The 26,882-nt window shown below is 41.3% G+C and overlaps 1 protein-coding gene across 4 annotated transcripts in view; it reads right to left on the reverse strand.

Annotated features, from left to right (window-relative positions):
• Window positions 1-26,882, reverse strand: part of C9H8orf48 (chromosome 9 C8orf48 homolog) — a 203,734-nt gene that overhangs the window by 130,906 nt on the left and 45,946 nt on the right. Inside the window, exons 7-8 of one of the 4 annotated variants that reach the window (XM_039489382.1) lie at window positions 12,150-12,244; window positions 2,305-2,439 (exon numbers count right to left, since the gene is read on the reverse strand). In XM_039489382.1, coding sequence (XP_039345316.1) covers window positions 12,165-12,244 — 80 coding nt within the window. In that variant the 3' untranslated portion in view covers window positions 2,305-2,439; window positions 12,150-12,164. Of the gene's footprint in view, window positions 1-2,304; window positions 2,440-10,613; window positions 12,035-12,149; window positions 12,245-26,882 lie in introns of those variants that run through there. The other 3 variants (XM_039489381.1, XM_039489383.1, XM_039489384.1) reach the window with 3 other exon arrangements.

A 26,882-nucleotide genomic window follows, 5' to 3' on the forward strand; every position in this document is an offset into this window, starting at 1 on the left:
GTGACCAGTGTATTTGCCCTCTACCAGACTCCTCTACCCCACTGGTCTGGGTCTGTCACATAATGTAATGTTTACAATAAAATAATCAACTGTTAAATATAAGCTCTCCCTGCATTAATAAGGAGGACACAAAGTGTTTAATAACACAAGCTACATGATAACATTAGTGGGAGCCAAGACAAGAGAAAAGATGGAGGACCAAAGTCAGGATGGAAAGTTTTTGAGTTGGCCTTAAGACTGGTTGTGACATTGCACCCTATATTCTTCAGTGATATTATGATATGATTAAGCATAATTATGTATTTTATGCAAGATAAATCATATGAGGGGTCATTGGAAAAGTTATGATTTGCTGAATATGAATATCCTATTTGTATGCATGATCATTCTTGTATCGGAAGTTATAAATACTGTGTATCTGTACTTCAAATGTAGTTATATCTGTGTAACCTCCACTAGATGAGATGCTTTCAGGCTACATAGCTGGTTGGGAAGGGCCAATTCAGGGCAATAAGCCATTGGAGAAAACAATAGGCCTTAGGAGAAGCTTATCTCGCACCTGGTGAGTTCCTGAGAACACTCCAAATGGCCTGTAAATAATGGCTGTTATGGCTCTACAAGGACATGTGACCAGGCCACATGATTCTGGACTCCATCTTGGGATGTCAGTATTTTTACACAAACCAGTCTAAGAACCAGGCTTTGAAACAAAAGGTTCCCACCATATGCTAATGCTATAAAAGACAGGGAGTGACATCTGTGGTCCTTCACTCCCCACACAAGATGACTCCTAGAAAGACCTGAGGAACAAAGACTGACCTGGGTGAAGTGCTGGACCTAGGCTAAAGGGATTTCTAGCCTGTGTATGAAACATCTGGGCATTCCAAGCTGCAAAACAAGTGTAGCTTGCACCTTAAGAATCTACAAATCTGCCTGTACCATCAGTTCGGATATGAATAGTAGATTCTCACCCTAGCTATCTAGTATATTAAGCTTAGTTTGCATTTTTCTTATTTGCTAGATAATCTGCTTTTATCTGTTTGCTATCACTTGAAATGTATCTTCTCTAGTTAATAAACTTGTTTTTGCTTTATCTAAACTAGTAAGCTTTGACTGGAGTGCTTGGGGGAAATCTCCATTTGGTTACAAGTGTGCATTGTTTTCTTTAGATTGAGGGAGAGGCGGACCGGGTATTAAACCTGTATGCTGGCCAGATTTGTCCAGTATACTTTTAGTACTCCTGTGGGGTCCTAGCCTGGGAAGCTGGTGGTTAGACAGCCTGTGTGTAACTGCAGCTGGGTGTGTCCCTACGTGTGTGAATGCTGGTGAAAGTGCAGGTTGGAGGGCTTTGCAGCTTGTCACAGCAGCACAGTGTGAAAAGGAACCTAGGTCGGTGGGTCAGAGAGCTCAGTGGTACCCCAGTTCCAGGTGGGGGAACCTGTCACAGTAGTTCTTGACTGAAACATGACTAAAATGTCATAACAGGCATTTTTTTGCATGTTGATTGTCTCTTGCGTTATCAAACATGCTCAGAAAAAAATAAAGATACCTTACACAGTTAAAAAACTGTATCAGAACACAGCTCAAGTCTCTCACATGTTAGCAGCAGTAGTAAAAGTCCTGCAGGCTAAATTAAGCCCTCATTCACTGCTGGGTAAACACATTGCAGGCCACGGGTTTGCACAGGTGATTCAGATTTGAATTTAGTATACAATGCTGATGCTCAAGAAAGAAGACTCTAGCTCAGTCTCCCAGGGTGGCACTGGCTCATTAGGGCATATGAGACTATACAGCAGTAAAAATTATTTCTGTCAATGAATGAAGCAGATATGACTTGGTATGCACAGGAAACATATCTGTCAGGCTTGGCCATTTGTACACTGTCACTTTTGGAATAAACAGCATTAGAAATAGAATGCAGTTCTATACTGCTCATCACCAGCTTTCTTCTGTCAAAACACAACCACAACATAGCCACAGTGTGTGCTTTTTTTTTTTTAAATGAGCAGAATTCAACAACCCCCCCACCCCTGTTTAATTCATTCTCATTTAAGCCTTTAAAAGTTATTACACATTATTAGCACTTCAGGACTCATTTTACAGCCACTTGCTTTGATCCTCAGCTTATTCAAGTCAGTTCACACTGAGCTGGTTCATAACTTGTTTAATAGTTAATTTGTTTGGACTTCATTAAAAGCACCATAGCTCCAGGCAATGAGGAGGTGCCGATTAACTTGTCAAGTGATTTAAAGTTAAGAGGGAAAGTGGGAAGAGGAAGTTCAGAGCCTTGTAGCTCTTGCAAGGGAGAAACATGAAGAGAACAGGCTACTGTCTTCCTTTAAGCAACAGATGGTCTGGAATCCCACAGCTACAGCCTCAAAGATGTGTATTTGTGGATCATTTATTCTGGGTGTTCAGCAGTTGCTGAGCGTCTGGGACCTGAAATGTGCATGTGAAATATCAGCTTTAAGCAGTTATGTCATTATGAAGACAGATTTAGCTGCTATTAAAACTTAAGCCACTAAAACAGAAGGTTGGAGAAATAGCCTTCTGAGAAGTGGCATATTTGACAGGATTTTTTTTTTAATTAACTGTCTTTTGAGGGAGCTTTCCCACATTCCCTGTACACTGCAGAATCTACGGCACAACACAGCAGAATTTCACAGCACTTTTAATGATACCAAAAATATTCTGAAAAATTGGGTTTTAGGCCTTGTCTATAAGAGGGTTTTGTGGATATATTTATACATAGTTAAAGCAGCAAAGCTCTCTAGCATGAATGCCATTAGAGCAGTATAGAAATGCTGGAAACCAGCGTAAGCTACATTGGTGTAAGCACAGTTATACTACAACTGCATCTATAGTAGGGTTTTTAACAGCATAGAGATAAGGGTATAAAAAAAATTTGCACCCCTAACTGACATAGGTATGCCAGCAAAACTTAAGTGTAAGCCATGCCTTTGCTGAGGGCTATAATACAGAAAATGACAGCTACTGAATGGAGGGTTAGGAAAACCATGAGATCCAGTAGCAACTGGCCGGGGGAAAGAAGGGAGCAAAGCACTTCAGGACTCATTTTACAGCCTTTTCCTGAACAAGTTGGAAGAGCACGAAATACTAAGGTCTTTGAAATGGGAAAAGTGACAGTACTGTGATCACACATGAGTAAACACAAAACTTTCCACAAGTCAACACAAGACAAGTCAACACAAATCACAAGCTGTTTTGGGAGATAAACACATTATCTCAATTTTTTCTGGGAGCAAATTCATTTTCTTCACAGGAAGGAGTAATTATTCCAGCTACACAGACCAAGGCACATATATGAGCTAGGTTCAGTGTACTGTCAGAAAAGTATAGTTTCTCCATACTCAAAGAGCAGCTCGGTACTGGGAGCAGTTGAAACTCCACTAACAATGGAGAAACTAACTGCTAAGACTTAATCAACTATGTACAACCACTATACTGGGAATTATATACAAATAACAGAGAAACAAAGTCCATAGAGAAAATTTGCAAGAGCGAGAACAGTTTCAGCGACTATCGTGGGTGGTAAGTAGTAACTGAGGGGCCACAGGGTTGGCTGGGCTCTTTATACTGGTGCTATGCACACAAAGGACCAGAAGGCGCCAGAGCCAACGCGATGGATACCACTGAGGGCAAATTTTCCAGTGACTGTGTTTGGGATGTGCACACACCTACATTGGAAAGGACATGTGCAATTACTTGAAGAAACTCTGTGACCTGTATATAATGTCAGGAAAGATAGGCCCAAACTAAAACTCAGGGTCTGACATCATCACTAATATTCAAATCTAGATCCAAATTGTCCCTACCTTTATAATGGGCTGAGCTAAAATCCCAAATCAAGATACTCAAGAACTTCAGAGTTGGGGTTGGAGTGTTTGAAATCCAGATCCAAAGATCCAAATTTTACAGCTTGAGTCCAGATATTAGGAAAATGCAGAAATGTCATGGAATCAAAGCAGCAATAGATGATTCCTATAACTGATACAGTTATTAGGTTAGATGTATTAGGCTATGGAATAATCTCCCAAGGGAATCACTGAAAGAATCATTGCCTGAGGCTTTTAAAGTAGAATGGACAAAATACTGGCACTTGGGGGTGGACTGGATAATCCAATAGGTCTCTTCCATCTCTAAATTCTGCCATTCAGTAGGTCACATAATCTGTCCTCAGGTGGCTAAGTACAGGATTGTTCTCTGCAGTATGTTCTCTAGTGCTCTGTCCAGTCTAATGTGTGGTAGGAACTTTATTTCCATTGTTTATTATCTGGGAAATGTCTGGTTCATTGCTTGAGTGCTCTTCAGATGGATGGAGGTTACACCAGGCAAAGTGACTTATTTGAGAGAAATAGGTATCACAAGTCATTCTGCAGTTCTGCCATGTCTTCTTTATTTGGAGGGAGCTTTGTTTATGCTGCCTTTTATCAGAAGGCATGTGTTATGTTTGCTGTACCAGTGGTACTGCAGGGTCTCACAAGTGTGATACATGAGCTGTTTGCTGTTTAAGTCTGCATAATCAGGAAGCAATCTTGTCTGGCAAAATTTAAACTTAAAGATCATAATGTAAAAAGTTTTATAAAAACCTAGGCACTTTTAAATCAGATAGGAGTGTTTAAATCATACTAGCTCAGATATATCTAGTCTGAAGGCATCAGATCCACCTAATTAATCCTCTGCTTTCTGATATTTTAGGGCTGTAGAATCTGATTCATATTTATTTTGTTTACTTTTCAGTTCACAAAATTTCATCCATCATAAACTTCTGGGTGCATGAAGAACAGTTCCTACCCTATGCAGTTCCAGAGTAACACACTGATGAATGCTAACCCAGAGATAATGACCATTGCCCCTCTCTCCACCCCACAAATGCATGCAGTCACAGCAGCCAGTTGCGCTATTCAGGTCCTGTCCTTCAAACAAAAGCCTGAGTGAAGAGGAGAGCCTAGCCTAGCCTTCCCTGAATGCCAGCAATCTGGGCCAATTGAGAAAGCAAATTACTGAATCAAAAGCCCTTCCCTAAGAGTGCCCATTTCAGATCTAGATAGTGGAAGCCAAAAACTGCTCGATAATGCTAACCATTGAGACTATCACTTCTGGCATGTATGGAAGAAATTCTGTCAGACAAAGGGGATTTCTAAATAAAATAAAATATGGGAGGAAAATTTCCTTTTCCCCACTGAAAAAAATTTCTCCACAGAAATGTGGTGCAGTATTATTTTATGACTTTCCTGCTAACAGGAACAAGTAACATATAGCACTAATCTTCAAAGCCCCTTACAATCATTAGCAAATTAATTCTCATAATACCTTGGTGGGTATTATTATTTTACAGATGGCAAGGAAGGGTCACAGAGAGGTTATGGGACTTGCCTAACTCCGCATGGCATGTCAGAGCCAGGACAAACGCTCAGGGGTTCCTGGCTCCCAGTCCTGTGTTCAGACCATCAAACAACCACAAGGCATCAAAATCCATGCACATGGATAAATAAAATAAATAAGAAAGAGGATAAGAATGAAGGGCACACAGGAAAAAATCAAAATAAGAACAGAAATAAAATAATGCTTCAGCTGGAAGATGTTTTCAATCCTGAACTGACTTTCCCTCTAGTTCAGGTAGAGAAAACTAAACAATTAGCATTTATACAGTGCTTTTCATTGTAGGGGATCTCAAAGAACTGAGCAATCACACAGGAATCTCTTCATCACCAAACTGTAGCTACCTCTGGGGATAATGGACAGCACCTGGGAGAAAAACACGTGGCACAGTAATGGGCAAAGACACTGGGGAAATCCCTATTCTTACAAAACACTACCATAAGACCTTTAGTTTACCGCTTTTAAGGTGTCACCTGAAAGAGGCCACGTAGCAAACTATGTGGAATTGAATTTATCTACATGGGAAGGATGATAGAGTAAACCCATCCTGCCAGGAGTTAAACTGGTGGTTTCAGGTAGTCTATATGTTTCTAAAGTCCCGTTTAGAACACTAAGTCATCACCCCTACTTTGTGGCTAGACTCAGCATTAATTCCACCACTGCTGGACATAAAGTAAAACAGTGAAGAGTTCATTAATAGCTGAGAGTTCCACTGGCAGATCCAGAGCCCTAGCATTTGCTCCTCTCTGGAAACCTTTCTTGGGAATTTACAGATAATCTGACACTGAGTAGTTTTAAGTATCAGAGGGGTAGCCGTGTTAGTCTGGATCTGTAAAAGCAGCAAAGAGTCTTGTGGCACCTTATAGACTAACAGAAGTTTTGGAGCATGAGCTTTCGTGGGTGAATACCCATTTCGTCGGATGCATGTAGTGGAAATTTCCAGGGGCAGGTATACATATGCAAGCAAGAAGCAGGCTGGAGATAACGAGGTTAGTTCAATCAGGGAGGATGAGGCCCTCCTCTAGCAGTTGAGGTGTGAAAACCAAGGGAGGAGAAACTGGTTTTGTAGTTGGCAAGCCATTCACAGTCTTTGTTTAATCCTGAGCTGATGGTGTCAAATTTGCAGATGAACTGAAGCTCAGCAGTTTCCTTTGAAGTCTGGTCCTGAAGTTTTTTTGCTGCAGGATGGCCACCTTAAGATCTGCTATTGTGTGGCCAGGGAGGTTGAAGTGTTCTCCTACAGGTTTTTGTATATTGCCATTCTTAATATCTGATTTGTGTCCATTTATCCTTTTCTGTAGAGACTGTCCAGTTTGGCCGATGTACATAGCAGAGGGGCATTGCTGGCATATGATGGCGTATATTACATTGGTGGATGTGCAGGTGAATGAACCGGTGATGGTGTGGCAGATCTGGTTAGGTCCTGTGATGGTGTCACTGGAACTATGCTTCCTCAGCTCTCGTCCACTCACGCCCCTTCTCTATCTACGCTACATTGATGACATCTTCATCATCTGGACCCATGGGAAGGAGACTCTGGAAAAATTCCACCACGATTTCAACAGCTTCCACCCCACCATCAACCTCAGCCTGGACCAATCTACACGGGAGGTCCACTTCCTTGACACCACGGTGCAAATAAGTGATGGTCACATTAACACCACCCTATACCGAAAACCTACCGACCGCTATGCCTACCTTCATGCCTCCAGCTTCCATCCCGGGCACACCACACGATCCATTGTCTACAGCCAAGCACTGAGGTACAACCGCATCTGCTCTAATCCCTCAGACAGTGACCAACACCTATAAAATCTCCACCAAGCATTCTCAAAACTACAATACCCGCACGAGGAAATAAGGAAACAGATCAACAGAGCCAGACGTGTACCCAGAAGCCTCCTACTGCAAGACAAACCCAAGAAAGAAACCAACAGGACTCCACTGGCCATCACATACAGTCCCCAGCTAAAACCCCTACAACGCATCATCAGGGATCTATAACCCATCCTGGACAATGATCCCACACTTTCACAGGCCTTGGGTGGCAGGCCAGTCCTTGCCCACAGACAACCTGCCAACCTGAAGCATATTCTCACCAGTAACTGCACACCGCACCATAGTAACTCTAGCTCAGGAACCAATCCATGCAACAAACCTCGATGCCAACTCTGCCCACATATCTGCACCAGCAACACCATCACAGGACCTAATTTTATTCTGATTCCCTGCCACCAGCTGCATCCAATACCTGATTTAATTAGAGGATGAACCTCCAGCCCATTACATCTGGCCAGCTGAGCAATGCTGTGCTTTGGGGGGGAACATGCCTTCTGAATACCTACAGGTGATCCATTTACTCTCCACTGTTATAAGAGATTATCAAATCAAATCTAGACTATGTGCAGCCACTCCACACACTAGCTTCAATGGGAATTTTGCAAATGAAAACTATAGGTCCTAAAATCCTATCCAGGATATTTTTCATTATGTCCTTCTGTTGTAAATATTCTAAAAGTGGCCTTTAAAAGTTATTTACATCATTAGTTCCAAATGTATTGACCTTTCTCTTGTATAAAGATTCTAGGATAGGGTAAAGTGGACAGAATACTCAGATTTCATTCTGCTCTTTATTTCTGAATAATCCAAACAGGACTTCTCTAAGGTTCCATTTCCCTAAGATCACGAAAGAGGGACCTTAAAATGTGGTTCTGCTCTGAAGTGTCTAAGTAAAAACCATACTTTCCTATTCAAAAGACCTGTTCCCTGTGTGTATTCAAATATATATTTGCTTATTTTAATAACTAGTATATATTTTTGCTATTTTTTTTTATTCTAGTTCAGGGGTAGGCAACCTATGGCACGCGTGCCGAAGGCGGCACATGAGCTGATTTTTAGTGGCACTCACACTGCCTGGGTCCTGGCCACCAGTCCAGGGGGCTCTGCATTTTAATTTATTTTAAAAACCTTATTTACTTTATATACAACAATAGTTTAGTTATATATTATAGACTTCTAGAAGGAGACCTTCTAGAAACGTTAAAATGTATTATTGGCATGCAAAACCTTAAATTAGAGTGAATAAATGAAGACTCGGCACACCGCTTCTGAAAGGTTGCTGACCCCTGCTCTAGTTAGCAATGCAGAGCCCACCCAGAAATGGGAGAGGGAGCTAGATTGTATTCTGGCTCTAGCATTATCAACAGAATAGTTAACTAAGTTCTGACTGCAGAATCTTTTTTGTTAGTGATATGTGACAGAGCAGACCTCAGCTTGACTCTCAGATCCCATGCTGTGTTTGCAGCTGGCAGTCATGAAGAAAAAAATAAGCATCTTTTTACTTGTGAATTGGGCATATTTGATAGAGACATCACGGAGACACGTTAACCACAAAACCCCACCATGGCATTTTTAGAGTCACTTGTCAGAATAGAACAGCAGCACACCTCAGAGAGAGGTTGTTTTTTTTTTTTATTTTGCTCTATGAAATACAGTGGAGAAAAATGGTGGGAGGAATCCAACAGGCCAACAAAGATTCCATCCTGTGTAAATATCTCACTCCAACCACTCAGTTCCTAACCTTAAAGGATTCCAAAGTCCATAGCTCATTTTAGCATACCAGCTGCTTCCACTTTGAATATGGTAACAGCAGGCAGTGTGAAACTGACATGATTTGGAGACAAGCCAGTTTTATTATAAAACAGTATTTATACACACACACACACACACACACGATATTAACAGAACATTATTCAGGTTACAAAGTCAAGCACTCAAAAATTAGGAAATGCCATAAGTAAAGTTGCCTGTGCAAACTTAATTCGACCCCCTTGTGCATATGCTCTATGCCACAGTCTTTAATTATATGATTATACACTATTTATTTCCCCCAGACCCCTGTATCATGCAATGCACAGAAAGGGAGAATGGGTGACACATGGTGCCCCTGACATGTGGTAAATAGACCCCACAAGTTCAAACACCTCAGTAACTGTCTATAGATTAAAGACCCCAGGCTCTCATTAACACCTCCCAGCATAACAGTACCCCACATCTCACCTCTGCCCATTTTCCCAGTATAGTTTAAAAAGGGGACACCCTGAATGACTTATCTCCCAGACTAAAAGAAAATAAATAAGAAATGCGGTAGGAGGATGGGAAGAGGGAAATGAGGGCACACGGAACCTCTGCCCGGAAGAGAAGAATAGGAGACAGTGATGTGGGGAGTGAGGGGGACATACAGCCACTGGCATGTGGTGGAGGCGGAGATGGGAGGGCACACAGAGCTCCTACTAGGGTGGAAAAGGGGAGAAAAGGGGGAATGAGAGGGCACAAGGAGCCTCTGACATGGGAGGGCGGGAAGGAGAATGAGATCCTGGAAGGGGTGAATGGGCGGGGACACAGGGAGAAGGGGTGCAATGGCAGCACACACAGAACCCCTGGCATCAGAGGAAGAGGGCAGAGAAAGGTATAGGGGAAGGGGAAATGTGGGACACACAGAGCCCCAGGCATGAGGAAGGGGATGAGGTGTGGGTTGCAGGGAGTCCCTGAAATAGAGGGGAAGGGAGGGTAGCATACAGGAAACTTGGGGGTGGGGGAGATGGAGGAACGTAAGGAACGCCTGGTGTGTGTGATGGGGTTGGTCTACAGAAGCAACTAAGTGTTTGACCCTCCTATACACGCACAGCACAGGAGTAGTCCAGAGCGGGGAGGCTAAACTGACTTGAATCCATTTTTGCATCCTCCCAAATCTAGACTGTTCTGGGAGCTGGTGTAGCCCTCACTGCAACATATGCAACCTTTGCCCGGCTGCACATAGGTCACAGTACTACTCACAATCTCCACTGCACTACGCCCTGCAGCCCTGTCCCTTCCATCCCCAACAAGCGTCTCCTGTCCTTGTCCCTGTCCCTGTCCCGCCTCCCCCAGCACACTACACTGCCCTATGTCAGAATCAGCAGGGAATTCTCCTGGCCTGCTTTTTCCAGTCCCATTACACCACAGCAGCAGCACACATAGGCTGGGCCAAGGTGGAATGCGGAGATAGAGATAATGATGTCATTCTACTGTCAAAGCTGAGGTTCCAAAACCTAGAACATATGTGAGTTTATGGGTGAAAACAGTGTTTGTTCTAAAAAAATCAGGATTTAATAGAAACTCTGGCTTTCTTCCTGAATCACATTAAATTCAGACAGACTGCTATCAGAACCAAAGAGGTTTGGATTTTACTGGGTGAGATGGTTAAATCCGACCTTGAGTTCGGGATTCTATATTAAATAAAATGAAATAAAAATGGTTTATAGTAGCTATAAATGTGTTACACTATTATTTTCTGATTGAGTGTAGGGCATGTATCTCTATCATCACATATATAGAGGTGCAAACACATACATACATAACACAGACATTTTATTAGCACAATAATGCATTTTGCTTTGATTAGATGTATATATGTATATGCATTCTGAGTGCTAGAATATTAATTTGCATGTATATGCTGCAAGTTTTTCTAAGGGCATCAAAACAGGTTACAAACTTTAATGAACTGAGTCTCACAACACCTTGTGAAGTGGATAGAAAATGTTAATTTCCCTGCAATTCTAGCAGACTCTTGCATCTACAGTCTTTTATCTCTGTTTTATTTCACAATACAGTTGTAGACAAGATATGAAATACTCCACTCTAACACATTTTTGTGGTCAGTTAGAGGACATATAAATTGCTGGTGGAAACAGAAGGCTGAATACACTTCAGAGAGCCTAATTCTCAGAAAAGTCTTACTCCTCGGGTAGCTTTCTGGAATTCAGTGAAACTACTTGAGAAGTATGGTGCTACTGAGGGAAGTCTTCACTAGCTGATTGCAAATTAACTCAAGGTAGTTGCACGTTTGTAACGGCTAGTATGGACACACTCCACACATTTCATCCAGGCTACAAACATTTGTTTTTTTTATGCTAGGGATCATCACTGGGTAAAGAACAAAAGTTTTTAGTGTTGTAGACCAAACACGTGGGGATTGTCCATACTAGCTTTTACAAACATGTTAACTACTTTGAGTTAACTGGCAGTCAATTAACTCCAGGTACAAAAATCTAGTGATGACGTACTCTACATGCAAGTGTGGCAGAAGTGGGCCCAGAGTGTTGTACTTCTTTTGCTAAGTGCATGCCGCACAGGCATTCAAAACATGGCTGAAAGGTCTAAAGTACACTCTGTGGCTGTAAATTGAAAGTTCTTACCATGCTAAGAATCCACTAACACAAAGGCTGATTTATGTAATGACATCACAAGCTGTTCATGAAAAATGTGGCTCTCTTTAAAGACAAGTGCAACCCAACTATTTGCTATTGCCCTTGAAAAAATCTGGGTTCTCAACACAAGCTGATTTGTGTCAGCATGACAAGGCTGACGCCACCAGATGTTACGGAACATAATGACAATGTGTTAGCCAAGACAAAATCATACATACACAGTCAGTAGCTTTTGAACAATGATATCCTCAATAGAGAGTTTTACAAAAGTGTATTTCTTTGTGATCCAGGGGAAATGAATGGGTTGCATCCCATGGTGAGGAGAGCATATAACAGGTCAGGAGAGCCAAGGTCAGGGAAAGATCAAAAAGCCCAGGAATCTGGAGGTTCAAATAAAGGGAGTCAAAATGTTGACCCCTTGCACTCAAATACTATTGTGATGGGTGCAAGAGAGGTAGAAAGACAGATAAATGCAGACCATATCAGCAGACTTACCAGAGCTTCCTTCTCCTACAGACCCATCAGAGTAGGTAATTCCCTGCAGAAAAGCCCAGGCACATTCCCTCCATGGCTAAGTTTCCAAGCAATCCCTGCAGTAAAGAGAGGCAGTTGTTGTAAAAAAACAGGAGTACTTGTGGCACCTTAAAGACTAACAAATTTATTTAAGCATGAGCTTTCGTGAGCTAAAGCTCACTTCTTCGGATGCATAGAATGGAACACACAGACAGGAGATATTTATACATACAGAGAACATGAAAAGGTGGAAGTATACATACCAACAGGCAGAGTCTAATCAATTGAGATGAGCTATCGTTAGCAGGAGGAAAAAAACTTTTAGAAGTGATAATTAAGATGGCCCATAGAAGGTGTGAGGAGAACTTAACATAGGGAAATAGATTCAATTGGTGTAATGACCCAACCATTCCCAGTCTTTGTTTAAACCACAGTTAATTGTATCTAGTTTGCATATTAATTCAAGTTCAGCAGTCTCTCTTTGGAGTCTGTATTTGAAGTTTTTTTGTTGCAAAATTGCCACCTTCAAGTCTGTCACTGAGTGGTTAGAAAGGTTGAAGTGTTCTCCCACTGGTTTTTGAATGTTATGATTCCTGATGTCAGATTTGTGTCCATTTATTCTTTTGCGTAGAGACTGTCTGGTTTGGCCAATGTACATGGCAGAGGGGCATTGCTGGCACATGATGGCATATATCACGTTGGTAGATGTGCAGGTGTACGAGCCCCTGATGGTGTGTCTGAAGTGATTAGGTCCTGTGATGGTGTCACTTGAATGGATATGTGGACAGAGCTGGCATCGGGCTTTATTGCAAGGATAGGTTCCTGGGTTAGTGTTTATGTTGTATGGTGTGCGGTTGCTGGTGAGTATTTGCTTCAGGTTGGGAGGCTGTCTATAAGCGAGGACTGGCCTGTCTCCCAAGATCTGTGAGAGTGAGGGATCATCTTTAAGGATAGGTTGTAAATCTTTGATGATGCGCTGGAGAGGTTTTAGTTGGGGGCTGTAGGTAATGGCTAGTGGTGTTCTGTTATTTTCTTTTTTAGGCCTGTCCTGTAGTAGGTGGCTTCTGGGTACTCTTCTGGCTCTGTCAATCTGTTTTTTCACTTCAGCAGGTGGGTATTGTAGGTTTAAGAATGCTTGATAGAGATCTTGTAGGTGTTTATCTCTGTCCGAGGGATTGGAGCAAATACGGTTGTATCTTAGAGCTTGGCTGTAGACAATGGATCGTGTGGTGTGTCCGGGATGGAAGCTGGAGGCATGTAAGTAAGTATAGCGGTCAGTGGGTTTCCGGTATAGGGTGGTATTTATGTGACCATCGTTTATTAGCACAGTAGTGTCTAGGAAATGGACCGCTTGTGTGGATTGGTCTAGGCTGAGGTTGATGGTGGGATGGAAATTGTTAAAATCTTGGTGGAATTCCTCGAGGGCTTCTTTTCCATGAGTCCAGATGATGAAGATGTCATCAATGTAGCGCAAGTAGAGTAGGGGTGTTAGGGAACGAGAGTTAAGGAAGCGTTGTTCTAAGTCAGCCATAAAGATGTTGGCATACTGAGGGGCCATGCGGGTACCCATAGCAGTGCCACTGACTTGAAGATATATATTGTCCCCAAATGTGAAATAGTTGTGGGTGAGGACAAAGTCACAAAGTTCAGCCACCAGGTTAGCCGTGATATTATCGGGGATACTGTTCCTGATGGCTTGTAGTCCATCTTCGTGTGGAATGTTAGTGTAGAGGGCTTCCACATCCATAGTGGCCAGAATGGTGTTTTCTGGAAGATCACTGATGGATTGTAGTTTCCTCAGGAAGTCAGTGGTGTCTCGAAGATAGCTGGGAGTGCTGGTGGCATAGGGCCTGAGGAGAGAGTCCACATAGCCAGACAATCCTGCTGTTAAAGTACCAATGCTTGAGATGATGGGGCGTCCAGGATTTCCAGGTTTATGGATCTTGGGTAGCAAATAGAATACACCTGGTCGGGGTTCCAGGCATGTGTCTGTATAGATCTGTTCCTGTGCTTTCTCAGGGAGTTTTTTGAGCAGATGGTGTAGTTTCTTACCTACAGCCCCCAACTAAAACCTCTCCAGCGCATCATCAAAGATTTACAACCTATCCTTAAAGATGATCCCTCACTCTCACAGATCTTGGGAGACAGGCCAGTCCTCGCTTATAGACAGCCTCCCAACCTGAAGCAAATACTCACCAGCAACCGCACACCATACAACATAAACACTAACCCAGGAACCTATCCTTGCAATAAAGCCCGATGCCAGCTCTGTCCACATATCCATTCAAGTGACACCATCACAGGACCTAATCACATCAGACACACCATCAGGGGCTCGTACACCTGCACATCTACCAACGTGATATATGCCATCATGTGCCAGCAATGCCCCTCTGCCATGTACATTGGCCAAACCGGACAGTCTCTACGCAAAAGAATAAATGGACACAAATCTGACATCAGGAATCATAACATTCAAAAACCAGTGGGAGAACACTTCAACCTTTCTAACCACTCAGTGACAGACTTGAAGGTGGCAATTTTGCAACAAAAAAACTTCAAAAACAGACTCCAAAGAGAGACTGCTGAACTTGAATTAATATGCAAACTAGATACAATTAACTGTGGTTTAAACAAAGACTGGGAATGGTTGGGTCATTACACCAATTGAATCTATTTCCCTATGTTAAGTTCTCCTCACACCTTCTATGGGCCATCTTAATTATCACTTCTAAAAGTTTTTTTCCTCCTGCTAACGATAGCTCATCTCAATTGATTAGACTCTGCCTGTTGGTATGCATACTTCCACCTTTTCATGTTCTCTGTATGTATAAATATCTCCTGTCTGTGTGTTCCATTCTATGCATCCGAAGAAGTGAGCTTTAGCTCACGAAAGCTCATGCTTAAATAAATTTGTTAGTCTTTAAGGTGCCACAAGTACTCCTGTTTTTTTTTGCGGATACAGACTAACACGGCTGCTACTCTGAAACCTGCAGTTGTTGTAGATTCCCTTTTGAAAGAAAATGAGCCTGTTAACCTTAGATCTGCCAACTGATGGATGGGCCCTTCCTCCCCTCTGAAAGCTTCTCTATTTTCTTTTTAAAATGAAAATCAGAGGAAAAAGTCAACTGCAGATACAAAACAAATGAAGATATGTACAGTGGTTGAAACTTCATTTACAGGAAAATACTTCTACTTCTCTGTGTAAAGTGAAAGTTGCCATCCAGAGATGTGATTGGTGTTTAAATTTAACTGGCTCTCTCTCTGAGTCAAGAAAGACAACAAAAGAACCTCCAAGAAATGACAAGGTTGGTGCTGGCAGAGATCTATTCTGGGATTACTCTGGGCCATTTTGAAAGCATGTTGGATTCTTTAACAGTTCTGACCTTTGCAATACAGCAGTGTAAAACAAGACATACCTATCTTACATGCATTAGAATACTCTTATTAGATTTCTGTATTCCAGAATATTTCTTTTATAGTTTTTTTTTTATCTTCCCAAAGAAACAGTGATTTTCTAGCCAATATTATCAGGGCTAGTCAGAAAATTATGCATGTGTACATTCATACAGTTGCATCCCAGTAGTTGACCGCAAGGAAGTTACTCAAGATTTATATGGATGTAACTGAGATCGGAATCTGTACTTTTGTCTGGGAGAGGTGGTAGAACCATTTTTATGGTAGGAACATAGGAATTGACTCAATGGATCAGACCAGTGGTCCATCTAGTCCTCTGGCCCTGAAACTGGCCAGTTTCAGATACTTCAGAGGAAGGTGAATTAAACCATCTAATGGAAAATTAAAGACTAACCTGCTCAAAGAAGAAGTTTCCTTCTAACTCTGTCAGGTAGTGACTGGATTATAGCCTGAAACATGATGGTTTATGTCCCCTATACATTTTTTAAAAATTATCCTATCGTATTAACATATTATATTTAATTATGAATGCTCTCATTCCCCTGTGAATGTTGAATCCTACTAAGCTCCAGCCCTTGGTGCTATCTTGTAGCAATGAGTTCCACAGGTTAACAATGTGCTTATGTTAAAAAGTATTTCCTTTTAACAATTTTAAATATATTGCCTTTCAGTTTCATTGAGTGCCTCCTTGTTCTTATATTCTGAGGCAGGAAAAATAGGAGCTCTTGATTTACCTTCTCTATATAATTCATTATTTTATGTAGCTCTATCATGTTCCTTCTCATTTGCTTCCTTTCTGAAAAAAACAGTTCCCAACTTTTCAATATGCCCTCATACAGAATTCCATGAATACCCATGTACAATATTACACCTGTTAGTAGGACATTTGCTGATAACTCTAAACAATTTATTTGAAATCTACTTTCAGCCCTCTGTGTTTTATGAGCAAGTTAAAGTTAGTGATAACAGTTCATATGGTGACAGCACTGATGTGAGCCATTTTTGTACTATGTTCTCTTCCAGGAGTAAAGTGTAAACTGATTTTTCAATAAAATAAATTTTATGTCTACCAATAAAATCATACTTTCTCCCTAATACTGGACAGAAAGAACAACAAATACAAGTCATTGAAGCTTTTTACGTAACTTGATTTTATTTCATTATGTTTGGCAAATAATCTTGGCTCTTTTCATGCAGTCAATATTTATAACTTCACCACATGAAGAGGAGATCTGATGGCCTGTTTTTGATGAGAAATTTAACTTTTAATCACTCTTTTTTTAACATATGTCTGTTCAGTTTTGGATTCCAATAGTTCCATATAAAGCAAAAATCATAAGTAACGCTACATTCCTTTTTCTCTGTAGCAAGGTGAAAGAGTAATCATTACATCTAAAGGGTTTTCTGCTGAAATTTTTACATAATGAGATATCACCTTGACAACAAAATAAGTGCTGAAGATAAGATATGGTAAAACATTACCTTGAAAGCAATCCCTATATACCTTTTACCTATGCCACACAGTCAGCGTCAGGCTGAGTTAATGTTTATAAAGCACTTTAAACCCTTAGATAAAAGCCAGTCTAGAGGTGTGAAGTGTTACTAATTATATAATTTTTAAGACATGTAGCCAATTATTTTAGTTTATTATCCATTTATTGTGTGATGTTATGATATATCAATATGTTATATCATATATATTCATTGTATGTTAATTAGAATGAATTTGTAGAATTACAAAAGTATAAAAATGGTTCCTCTATATACTGATCAAAGTATTAGACATGGGTAAGACAAGCTGAAATGCAAGAACCTGTAGGCTGAGGCCTGCAAGACTTTAGCTTAGCTATTTTAGGCCTTGGAGACAAGAAATGATGACATACATGACCAGAAAATAACCCGATGCCTTAAGACGATGGGAAAAGAGGTACCAACTGGTAAGATTGCAAAAAAATTACCCAGAAGATAACTATTAGATCATAAAAATACTGTAAAGTTGCATCTGTCTCCAACATGTGTCTTAACCACAGGCTACAGGTTGTGAGTCAATGCTAATGAGAATAAATGGCACTGACACAGCCTATAGAAAATTGGGGTCCCTTAAGTTTCCAGGGGGGACAGACCAATAAGAGAAAAGAGGGTTGACACTTTTATGAACATGCACAGAATGTAAGTATAGACAGAATCACATTATAAGAAGGGGATGCCCAGAACGGAAAAATTGAGCTCCCTATGGGACACTCCAGCAGGAACCATTCCTCTACAGATGATCAATCCATGAGATCCATTACACCCTAACGCTAGTGTTAAGGATGTGAGTATAACTATATTTGTAACTTGTACATAGGTCCATATAGAATTTCTCTATACCTGGGTAATCGTAACTTTAATAAAACTTGTAAAATGTCTAGACCTTGTACTTGTGAATGTATGTGTGGTCACTACCTTTGTTATTTGTGTTCCTAGAGACTAACTCTGAAGCAAGTAGCAAAGGTGACTTTCACTCTGTTAAACTTGAAACTGTAGCTGCCAGAGCCAAATCCACAGTGGTGTAATACCACGTTATAAAATTTACTTTAAATAAAATAAAATGCTACAGACACAATGAGCAGCTGAAATGTCAATAATTTCATTGGGATGCCAAAGATTTCCATGATAAAAAACAAAGAGCATTTCACTGCAGATTAGGAGAAAATCTCTCAGTCCATTTCAGTGCCTGAAGATCTTGTCCAGCTGTTCGTTTTCAAGCCTTCATCTGTGAGAACAGAATATGGTCTTTCCTTTGACTTCAATGGGCTTTGGATCAGGCTCATGGCCATCGTGTCTTGTCACAAACGCAACTATGATATAGATGATTTATTGCACCTTTGGATTTCTTAAGATCATCTTTCTGAAAGAGACAGGGTGATGCCACACAAATACATTTTCTATATCATTCTTTTAGTGGGTTGATAGTCTTTTTATCCAGTGATATTCTTCTGAAAATCCGATGGACTGCAGACCATTTTAGCTTGTTAGGCAAGTTGCTAGACTAAAAACAAATGTTGTAGAAAATAAGTCTATGTAGCATAAAAATAAATGAGAATACTTTCAAACACTCCCGCAGATACAAGGATGTCTTTTTGTCCAGTAGTGTTCAGAGACAAAAACAAACAAACAAACCAAAAAAACCCTCTTTCAAAAAAGTGCATGGGGAAGGGTGCAGTAGAGGTGGACGGAAGCCTATTAAAATGTGCCTATTAAAATGAAGAGAAAAAAACCTCACTTGCATTAATCCAACCTAGTAGAAGCTTCAATTGTTAGAGCTTTGTAACTGGCCACACAGCTCTTTCAACTGAAAAAGACATTTCAGTAGAAGGTGTGTGTATAACAATAATTTGAAAGGGGGAATAGTCAATGCTTCAGTCTAACTGCCAAAGCTGGTTTATTTTCTGCTTGTAACAAGCAGAACCCACCACCGCGGCACCTCCTGCTGGCTGTCCTGGAAATTAGCTCTCGGATCCTCAGCTAGTGGTGTCACGCCTGCCGTCACTGCTGTCTCCACTCTTTGGACCTATGTTGCTCTCCAGACCACAGCATCCTCTTCTGGGCACAGTACTCTAGCTGTGCCCCGACTCCAGTATCTCCCCGCTTCCGGGGGACCAGCAGTCCTTAGTCCCACCACTTACCTCAGCGGCCAACTGCAGTTCAAGGTCCAGCCCCTCACTTCAGGGGCAAACTGCAGTCTGGATACCAGCCACTCTCCTCATTGTTAGATGGGATACAAGGGGTTGGGGGGTCCAGGCCCACCCACTACTCTGGGTCCCGACCCAGGGACCCTGAAGCCAGCAGCCACCTACTGCCCTCATCCAACCTGCTGCCTATTGTCCCTGAGCCACTTCCTCTATAGCCCCAGCACTCTCTCAGACTTTATAGCGAGGCCCTAGTCTGGCAGTGGTCAGTCAGTCAGCAGCTCACCCTGCCCCTGCCCCTGCCCCTGCCCCTGCCCCTGCAGCACTTCTTCAGGCAGCCTCCTCCCTTGCCTTCCAGGGAGAGACTCCCTTCTGCTTTCCTGAGCAGCCCTTTATATATGGCCCTTGCGGGCCCTGATTAGCTGCTCCAGCAAGCCTTCCCCCTATTGGTGGGCTCAATAAATCCTTTCCTGATTAGTGGGTTCTGCACAGCTTCCCTGGTGCTGCTTTTAACCCCTTCTTCTTCCTGTGTGGGGCAGCCACTGCACCACACTACTAGTTCGGAAGAGAGAATGCTACTCTGTGAATAGTTGCACTCTGTTAGTTGGCTGAGTCATTTTTTGTTGTTTGGAGTGCATAGCCCTTTTCCAAATAATTTTATTTTAACAGAATATATGCTACTCATTTTGGCTTTATGGTGCATCTTTATGGTTAACTCCCTGAGTTTCACCAAAGGCTGGTTTAATATGGGAGGGGGAAGGGGGTTGATCAGGGCTCAGTCTTACATATCCATTCCCTTACTGATTTCCCTTTGTCTGTATTTTTTTTATAACCTGTTTGGGATAGGGAATTTATTTCAGCACATAAAAATGTAGCCTGATTTTCAGAGGTGCTTAGCGCTCTTCTTTCCCATTGAGTTTACAGTCTAAAATAAAATGCAGACAAAGAAAAGGTGGCATGGGGAGGGATGCAAAATAAAAGCATGTTGAAAAAAGGAGCAACAGTTACTCAGCTTCTATAAATATCCGGCCACTTACAGACAGCAGGTGCTGAAATATGTGCTTAGGTTCCCAGGTTTAGGTATCCAAGTTTGAACATTTTGGCCACTAAGTTTAATTTATCTAAATGTGATTTATCTAAGTCCATCCTAGATCATGTGGGGTTTTTAATGTGCATTTGGTGGTGGAACAGACAAGGCAATTACATATCTGGTCACGCTGTAACAAATCTTTCAGGACTGATGGATAGCTCTTTTCCTAACTACGCTCCCACTGAAGTCAACAGGAGGAGGAGGATGGTGGCCATAGGCCATTGCTCTATACAGGAGACTGCAGAAACTTCTACCACCACTCTTCAGCCACTGAGACACTGTGATCTTGACTATCAGGCCTCTCTCTTTTGTTTGATCAACAGATATAAATTGAGAATTGGAATCACAGACACCATTGTAAAAATGATATTATTCCCTGTGGGATTTTGATATGTTTGGGGATGTGTCTATGACTAGATCATACAGGAAACCCTCCAAATATCCAGGATATAGACAGAGGGATAGACAAGGTAAATAATTTTGAGTCCTTGCTTTAAAAAATAACCTGCCCAAAATAGAACAAAACAAACAAACCTGTACAAATCTTAAACTAACAGCCGGTAAAAAAAAAAAAAAGAGAGAGAGCGAGAGAGAGCGAGAAATGCCAACAGCACTTGGAAGGTGAAAACAGTTCTTTCCCATTCTAATTTATTTTTGACTAAATGAGTAAAACTCGCCTGTTAAAAAGAGCAATAGATTAGCCTGATAAATGACATAGACAAGAGAGGAAAACAGCGATGCTTTTAATTCCTGTGAGTATCTCCTGGCTTTGTCTCAGCCTGCTTTATATGCCTGGATTATGCTAACACTATTAATCTTTGTGTCTATGACTAAGTCCTGGCTTTTTACGTTAGTGACCTGATTTTGCACTAACATGCTCCTCCCAGCTTGGTGAAGCTCCTCATGTGATCCATTCTCCCTCCTAAATAAAGTTGAACATTTTGGCTGGGATCAGTGAGTGCTGCTGAGGTGGCTGGGGTGTGCAGCTACTCCAGCCTCGCAGGGTCTGCAGCACGACCAACCCGCATACTCGGCACTATCTGCCTCTCCGTTTTACAGACCACGGCGGATGAGAATGGTTAGTTAACACCGTGGCAGATTTCATGCTTGGGGCTCTGTTTTGCCAGCCCCTGACAACCCTCCCTCTCCAAAGTAGCTCCTGTGGCCGGGCAAGGTAAGTGCTGCACGGTTCTGATGAATCCAGTTGTATCCTTTGTGCGGAGTGGCGAGGTCGGCAGGGAGTGTTTTTGTTTTTAAACAAATTCTAACCCCTTTATTTTCCTGTTGTGCACACGGGGCAGGGGGCACGCGTGGCCTTTTCCCGGGAAACCTGTCTAACGAGCTGATTTTGTGACCACCTGGGGCTTGGAGAAGGGGAAAGCGTGAGGCGATCAGAGCACTGAACAATGCATGCTCCAGACGTGCCTTTAGTCCGGAGGGGCAGGCGGCTGCATCGCAAAGAGAGCGGCTGGCAGGAAGTTGCAGCGTTGCATTTTGCTTTAGTCAGCTACCGCAAGCCGTCGCCTCTTTGCATTAAAACGGGCTGGAGAGAAATTCAGCACCTGGACAGCTCCAGACCCGCACGGCACAGTGTTTGGAGAGACAAACCACTTCCGATGATGGCAAAGCTACAAGGCAACCCGGCGGTTTGCTGCACTTTGAGCGGTTTAATGGACTCCTTTTATGTGACCCAACTCTATATAAACATGCATGATGCATTCACACACATATAACATGCAGTCCCTTTCCCCATTCACATACACTATGCACCCCCCGCACACAGCCCCTTGCCCTCTCACAGATAACATGCACCCCTTCCCCCCATCCATGCCATGCACACACCCCTTCTTTACATACATATAACAGGCACCCTACCCCTCCCACACAGTTAACTGTTCCCCCATCCCTTCCACACACATGCACTCATCAGGGACCCCCTTCCACACATGGAACATGCACCCTTCTTCCACACACATAACATGTAACCCACCCTTACACACATACCATACATTCTCTTCCACACATATCTATAACATGTAACCTTCCTTTCACATGCCTACACCCATACATGTAACACACACTAATATATGTCATGCCCATTGATCTGTAATGCAGTTCATATAACTTCTCAGTTCTCTATGTTCTTTCAAGTTAAAGGCAAAGTGAGCCCCCATTAGAATATCCAGAATGTCAAAGGAAAGTCTGTCTCCCTCTCCTTCACTGCATTGTTCTTCAGCTTCAGCTCAGACAGAGCCCAGCTCCACTGCACCTTTGTTCTTCTATCCCCAAAAGGAGATTACTTCTGTTTTAAAGTGTGGGTGGGGGAAACAGGAGGCTTGATGCTTTTCCTGCTCTATCACCCTTTATTGTTAGGGATCCAGACAACACCCAGCCCACGAATGGGAGTGGGAGGAAAGATAAATAAATGTGATCTCCTTCCAGAAATCCAGAGATACTCTGCATGTACATCCAAAATACCATCCGTCACTGCGCCCCCCCCCCCCCGCTCCACTTCTTTCCTCCAACTTGTTATTTTTCCTGCACATCTTGGAAGGTGCAATTCCCACAGTGCTGAATACATTACAGTGTTATGCTGGGTCTGTTCATCCAGAACAGGCACACTGGCTGGAAGGTGAAAGAGTCTTTCTTTTCTAAATAAGTTAGATGAGCAATTGAATGTTCACAACATTATCTTCTGCTCTCTGGCAACTTCAAAAAATATTATCCCTGTATGAGTTTCAGTCTTGCCATTTCTCTTTTTCATTTAAAATCCATGGAAACATCCCATCCATAATTATATTTATCATGAGCATGGTAAAGGAAAAAAGGGAAGGGGTGGGAGGAGAAGAGAGACTCATTCATTCATTTCCCTTTTACAATCAATCCATTAACTCTGAACCAGAACCTTCCTGCATCTGCAAAGAAAATCAGAAGTTAATGGAAAGGGAAATGAAGGTTTTGAGATTTTAATTTATTTTGTGAGGATTCTGCTTCCGGTTTAAAAAAAAATTTCAGTTCCAAGCAGCTTTCAGGTTTTTAATCCATTCCACGATTTATGGGTTGACTAAAACAATCTACTTGGATCTGGTCTAGTAAGCATTTGCTCTGACTCTGAGAGATGTAAGATGGAGCACTGGGGACAAGCTGATCTCTAAAAAAATTACCATACATTCACTGAGAGATTTTAAGCATCGGATATGCAGGTTCTGAGAGACATTAGGGTCTGTTCGGAATTCAGAATTGTGTTTTCACAGAATAATGTATCATAAAAATCCAGCCCATTTATAGATCTCCTAGAATGCTTGATAATTCCCCCTGATTTTGAAAGGTGAGAGAGGTGGGAATCAGTGTAGAGACCAGGTATGGAAGGACAAGAATGTGGAACTAAAAGAAGAAAAAAGTTGTCCAAGAAGGAAGAAAGGATGTGCCTGGTTATGTGAGGGACATTTTGGATCTGATTATATAAGACTGTTTTTCTGACACGAAAAACAAATTGTGGCTTATCTGCAAGAACCATCTTTTGAGGGGAAATATATTGTATGTAGTTTTGAGACCAGAAATATCAAAACAATTTTAACAATGCACTGAAGCCTACTTCTAAGTGCATACATTAAAGGAACAGACCTGTTCAAATGCTCAGAGAATAACATTACAATACAACATGGTTCTCCATATACTGATTTCCTACCTTGTATTTTAAATAAATTAAATGTGGACACCTGAAAGGAACAATACCCTATGAAGTGGCTAAAACTCTGCATTATAGCCCAGAAGGGCTGCTATAGGTAAGGGTTATTCAACACAACCATTATCATTACATAATCCTACAGGGTCACAACTGCACTGTAAAATATTGGCAAACAAGTTTCTCAGAGCTTAAGACTATCAGCCACCCTTTCACCCCAACATACACACTGAAGTTAAAATAAGTGTTGCACATGTATAACTAGAAAAGCACTGATTTGGGGGGCATTAATCCATAAAAATATGCAGTGCATGAAAGACAGTAATCATGCCTAAGAAGACATTAATGTGTATTAAGTCATAGCTGCACACAATTAACATGTTAGACCACCACAGCTGAGAAGAAACCATTAAGTCAATGAGATAAATATGAATTTCAAAAATAGGTGAAACACAAAACAATAAAATAGGTCTGTTGCTTCATCTTTCCTGTACTTCGAGATTTTCTAGTTTAAAATAAAAAAAAATTAAAAATCAAATATGAATCCTTAAGAGTTTTATATAAACCAGAAAAAGTGAGGAAATTTAGTAATCCTTAACATGCTATATTTTGCCTAAGCTGAGCAGCAAATATGGTGTATGAAAACACATATTAGAGACTTCTGCAATATATAGGCAAAAGAAGCCATATGCTGAATAGTGCTGCACTAAATCTAAATAATTGGGAATTGTGTGTGCTCAGCATCTCAGAATTTAGCTCACTGAGCTATCAAGAACATTAGAATTGGAATTCCAAAAGGATATTAGAATTGGAAAAGGTACAGAGAAGGGCAACAAAAATGATTACAGGTATGGAACAGCTTCAGTACTAGGAGAGATCAAAAAGACTGGGTCTGTTCAGCTTAGAAAAGAGACAAGTAAGAGGAGATAAGACGGAGGTCTATAAAATCATGAACAGTGTGGAGACAGTGAATACAGAAGTGTTATGTACTCCATCATATAACACAAGAACTAGGGGTCATCCAATGAAATCAATAGGTAGCAGATTTGAAACAAACAAGAAGTACTACTTCACACAATGCATAATCAACCTGTGGAACTTGTTGTCATGGAATGCTATGAAGGCCAAAAGTATAACTGCATTCAAAAAATAATTAGATAAGTTCATGGAAGATAGGTCCATCTATGGCCATTAGTCAAGATGGTCAGGGATGCAACCCTATGCTCCGGGTGTTCTTAAACCTCCAACTGCCAGAAGCTCAGATTGGATGACAGGGGATGCTTCAGTCTAAATACCTCTGAAACAGCTGGAATTGGCCATTGTCAAATACAGGCTACTAGGCTGGATGGACCATTGGCCATTTTTATGTTCTTAAGGACAGTGTCAGTTTCAGATCTGAAGTGACTTGCTTTTGTCAATTTAAATCTGTACCTAAAAGCTACCTTAAAATACTATAGTGTTTTCTTGGAGAAATTAGAGTTGGTGTCTATAGGAACAGGACCGGGTCTTCTGTTGAGTTCATGAATCTCACACCAATGCTGAAAAGAGTATTATGAGTAACGCTAAAGGCTGCAGCCTTGTTTTGCAGTGGAGAAGGCACCAACACAGAAAAAGAAATAGGAAATAAACACTATCCCTCCACAGAACAGAACTATTAAAACAGCTAGAAAAGCAAAATCATATTTCAGAATACAGTTTAATGAAGCTAAACAGGAGTCACCAGACTGAAAACTGTTAAAAGCTGAGTTCTCTCTCTCATTAAGATAAAATACAGTAAAATATGCTAAGAGATTAGGGCTGGAATTTTATAGATTTAATTAAAGAACTAATTGACTTGCTTAAATCTTCATCTAAGTGCCCTGTTATATCATAGGACATAATAGCAATGGGCTTTTTTTTTTAAATGCAAAATGTTATTTTTGGGAGGAGTGTGTGCATAAATGTAAGTCTGGTGTAGCACAGGTTGTGGCTTTACTTTGGGACACAAGATCAGGAAGGTTAAAATAAAAGTGGGTTGTATTTCTGGACTTCTCAACTAAACTGATCAGGTGCTGACTCCTACCCTTAGTGACATCACAAGCATGCCTTGAGATGAGGCTTCTGCTCTGTAATATCCCCAAGTTTACTTTTAAGTCCTTATCTTAAAAGGCGTCCAGCACCTTCTGTGATGTATGAACCACTGTCAGCTCCCCATGACGTTAGCGGGAGTTCAGGTTCCTCAGCTCTTCACGGGTTCAGGAAGGGCGGGCCAGTTTTACAAAGGTATTTAAGTGCCTAAAGATGCAGGCAGACACCTAGTGGGATTTGCAGAAGTGCCTAGGCACTAAGTGCTTTTGAAAATACCATTGAAGTGCCTATCTGCATCGTAGGATGCCTAAACACCTTAAAAAATATGGCCATTGGTCCTATGCCGGAGACTATGAAAAATCCCTTGCACAACCAAAATTCATTTGCCAGCCAGAAACCTCATACTATTTGCTTCTTGAAGTCTTTCCCTGCCCCTTATTTGTTCTCACTCTGGTTTTCATCTGCTGGTTTGCATAGGAGTGTATTACTCATTGTCTTGCCACACAGGCTCTGAAGAAAGAGAGGCAACATTTACATATCTGGTTTACACTATGATGGATATATTTACTACAAATATCCCTACATCAAACAGATGTAAATACAGAAAAACCAGGAACACTATTCCGTAATACAATAAAACACAATATACCATTCAAAAGGCAGCAGGAAAATCTACAAGATATCTGAAGGAAGAATGACACCCTATAACTAGATATACAAAAATCCCCAAATATATATTTAAGATGCTACAACTGCTAAAGATAATACTATTTTATTTAAAAATG

The sequence above is a fragment of the Mauremys reevesii genome, linkage group 9, assembly GCF_016161935.1.
Source record: "Mauremys reevesii isolate NIE-2019 linkage group 9, ASM1616193v1, whole genome shotgun sequence".
NCBI classification, from domain to species: domain Eukaryota; kingdom Metazoa; phylum Chordata; order Testudines; family Geoemydidae; genus Mauremys; species Mauremys reevesii.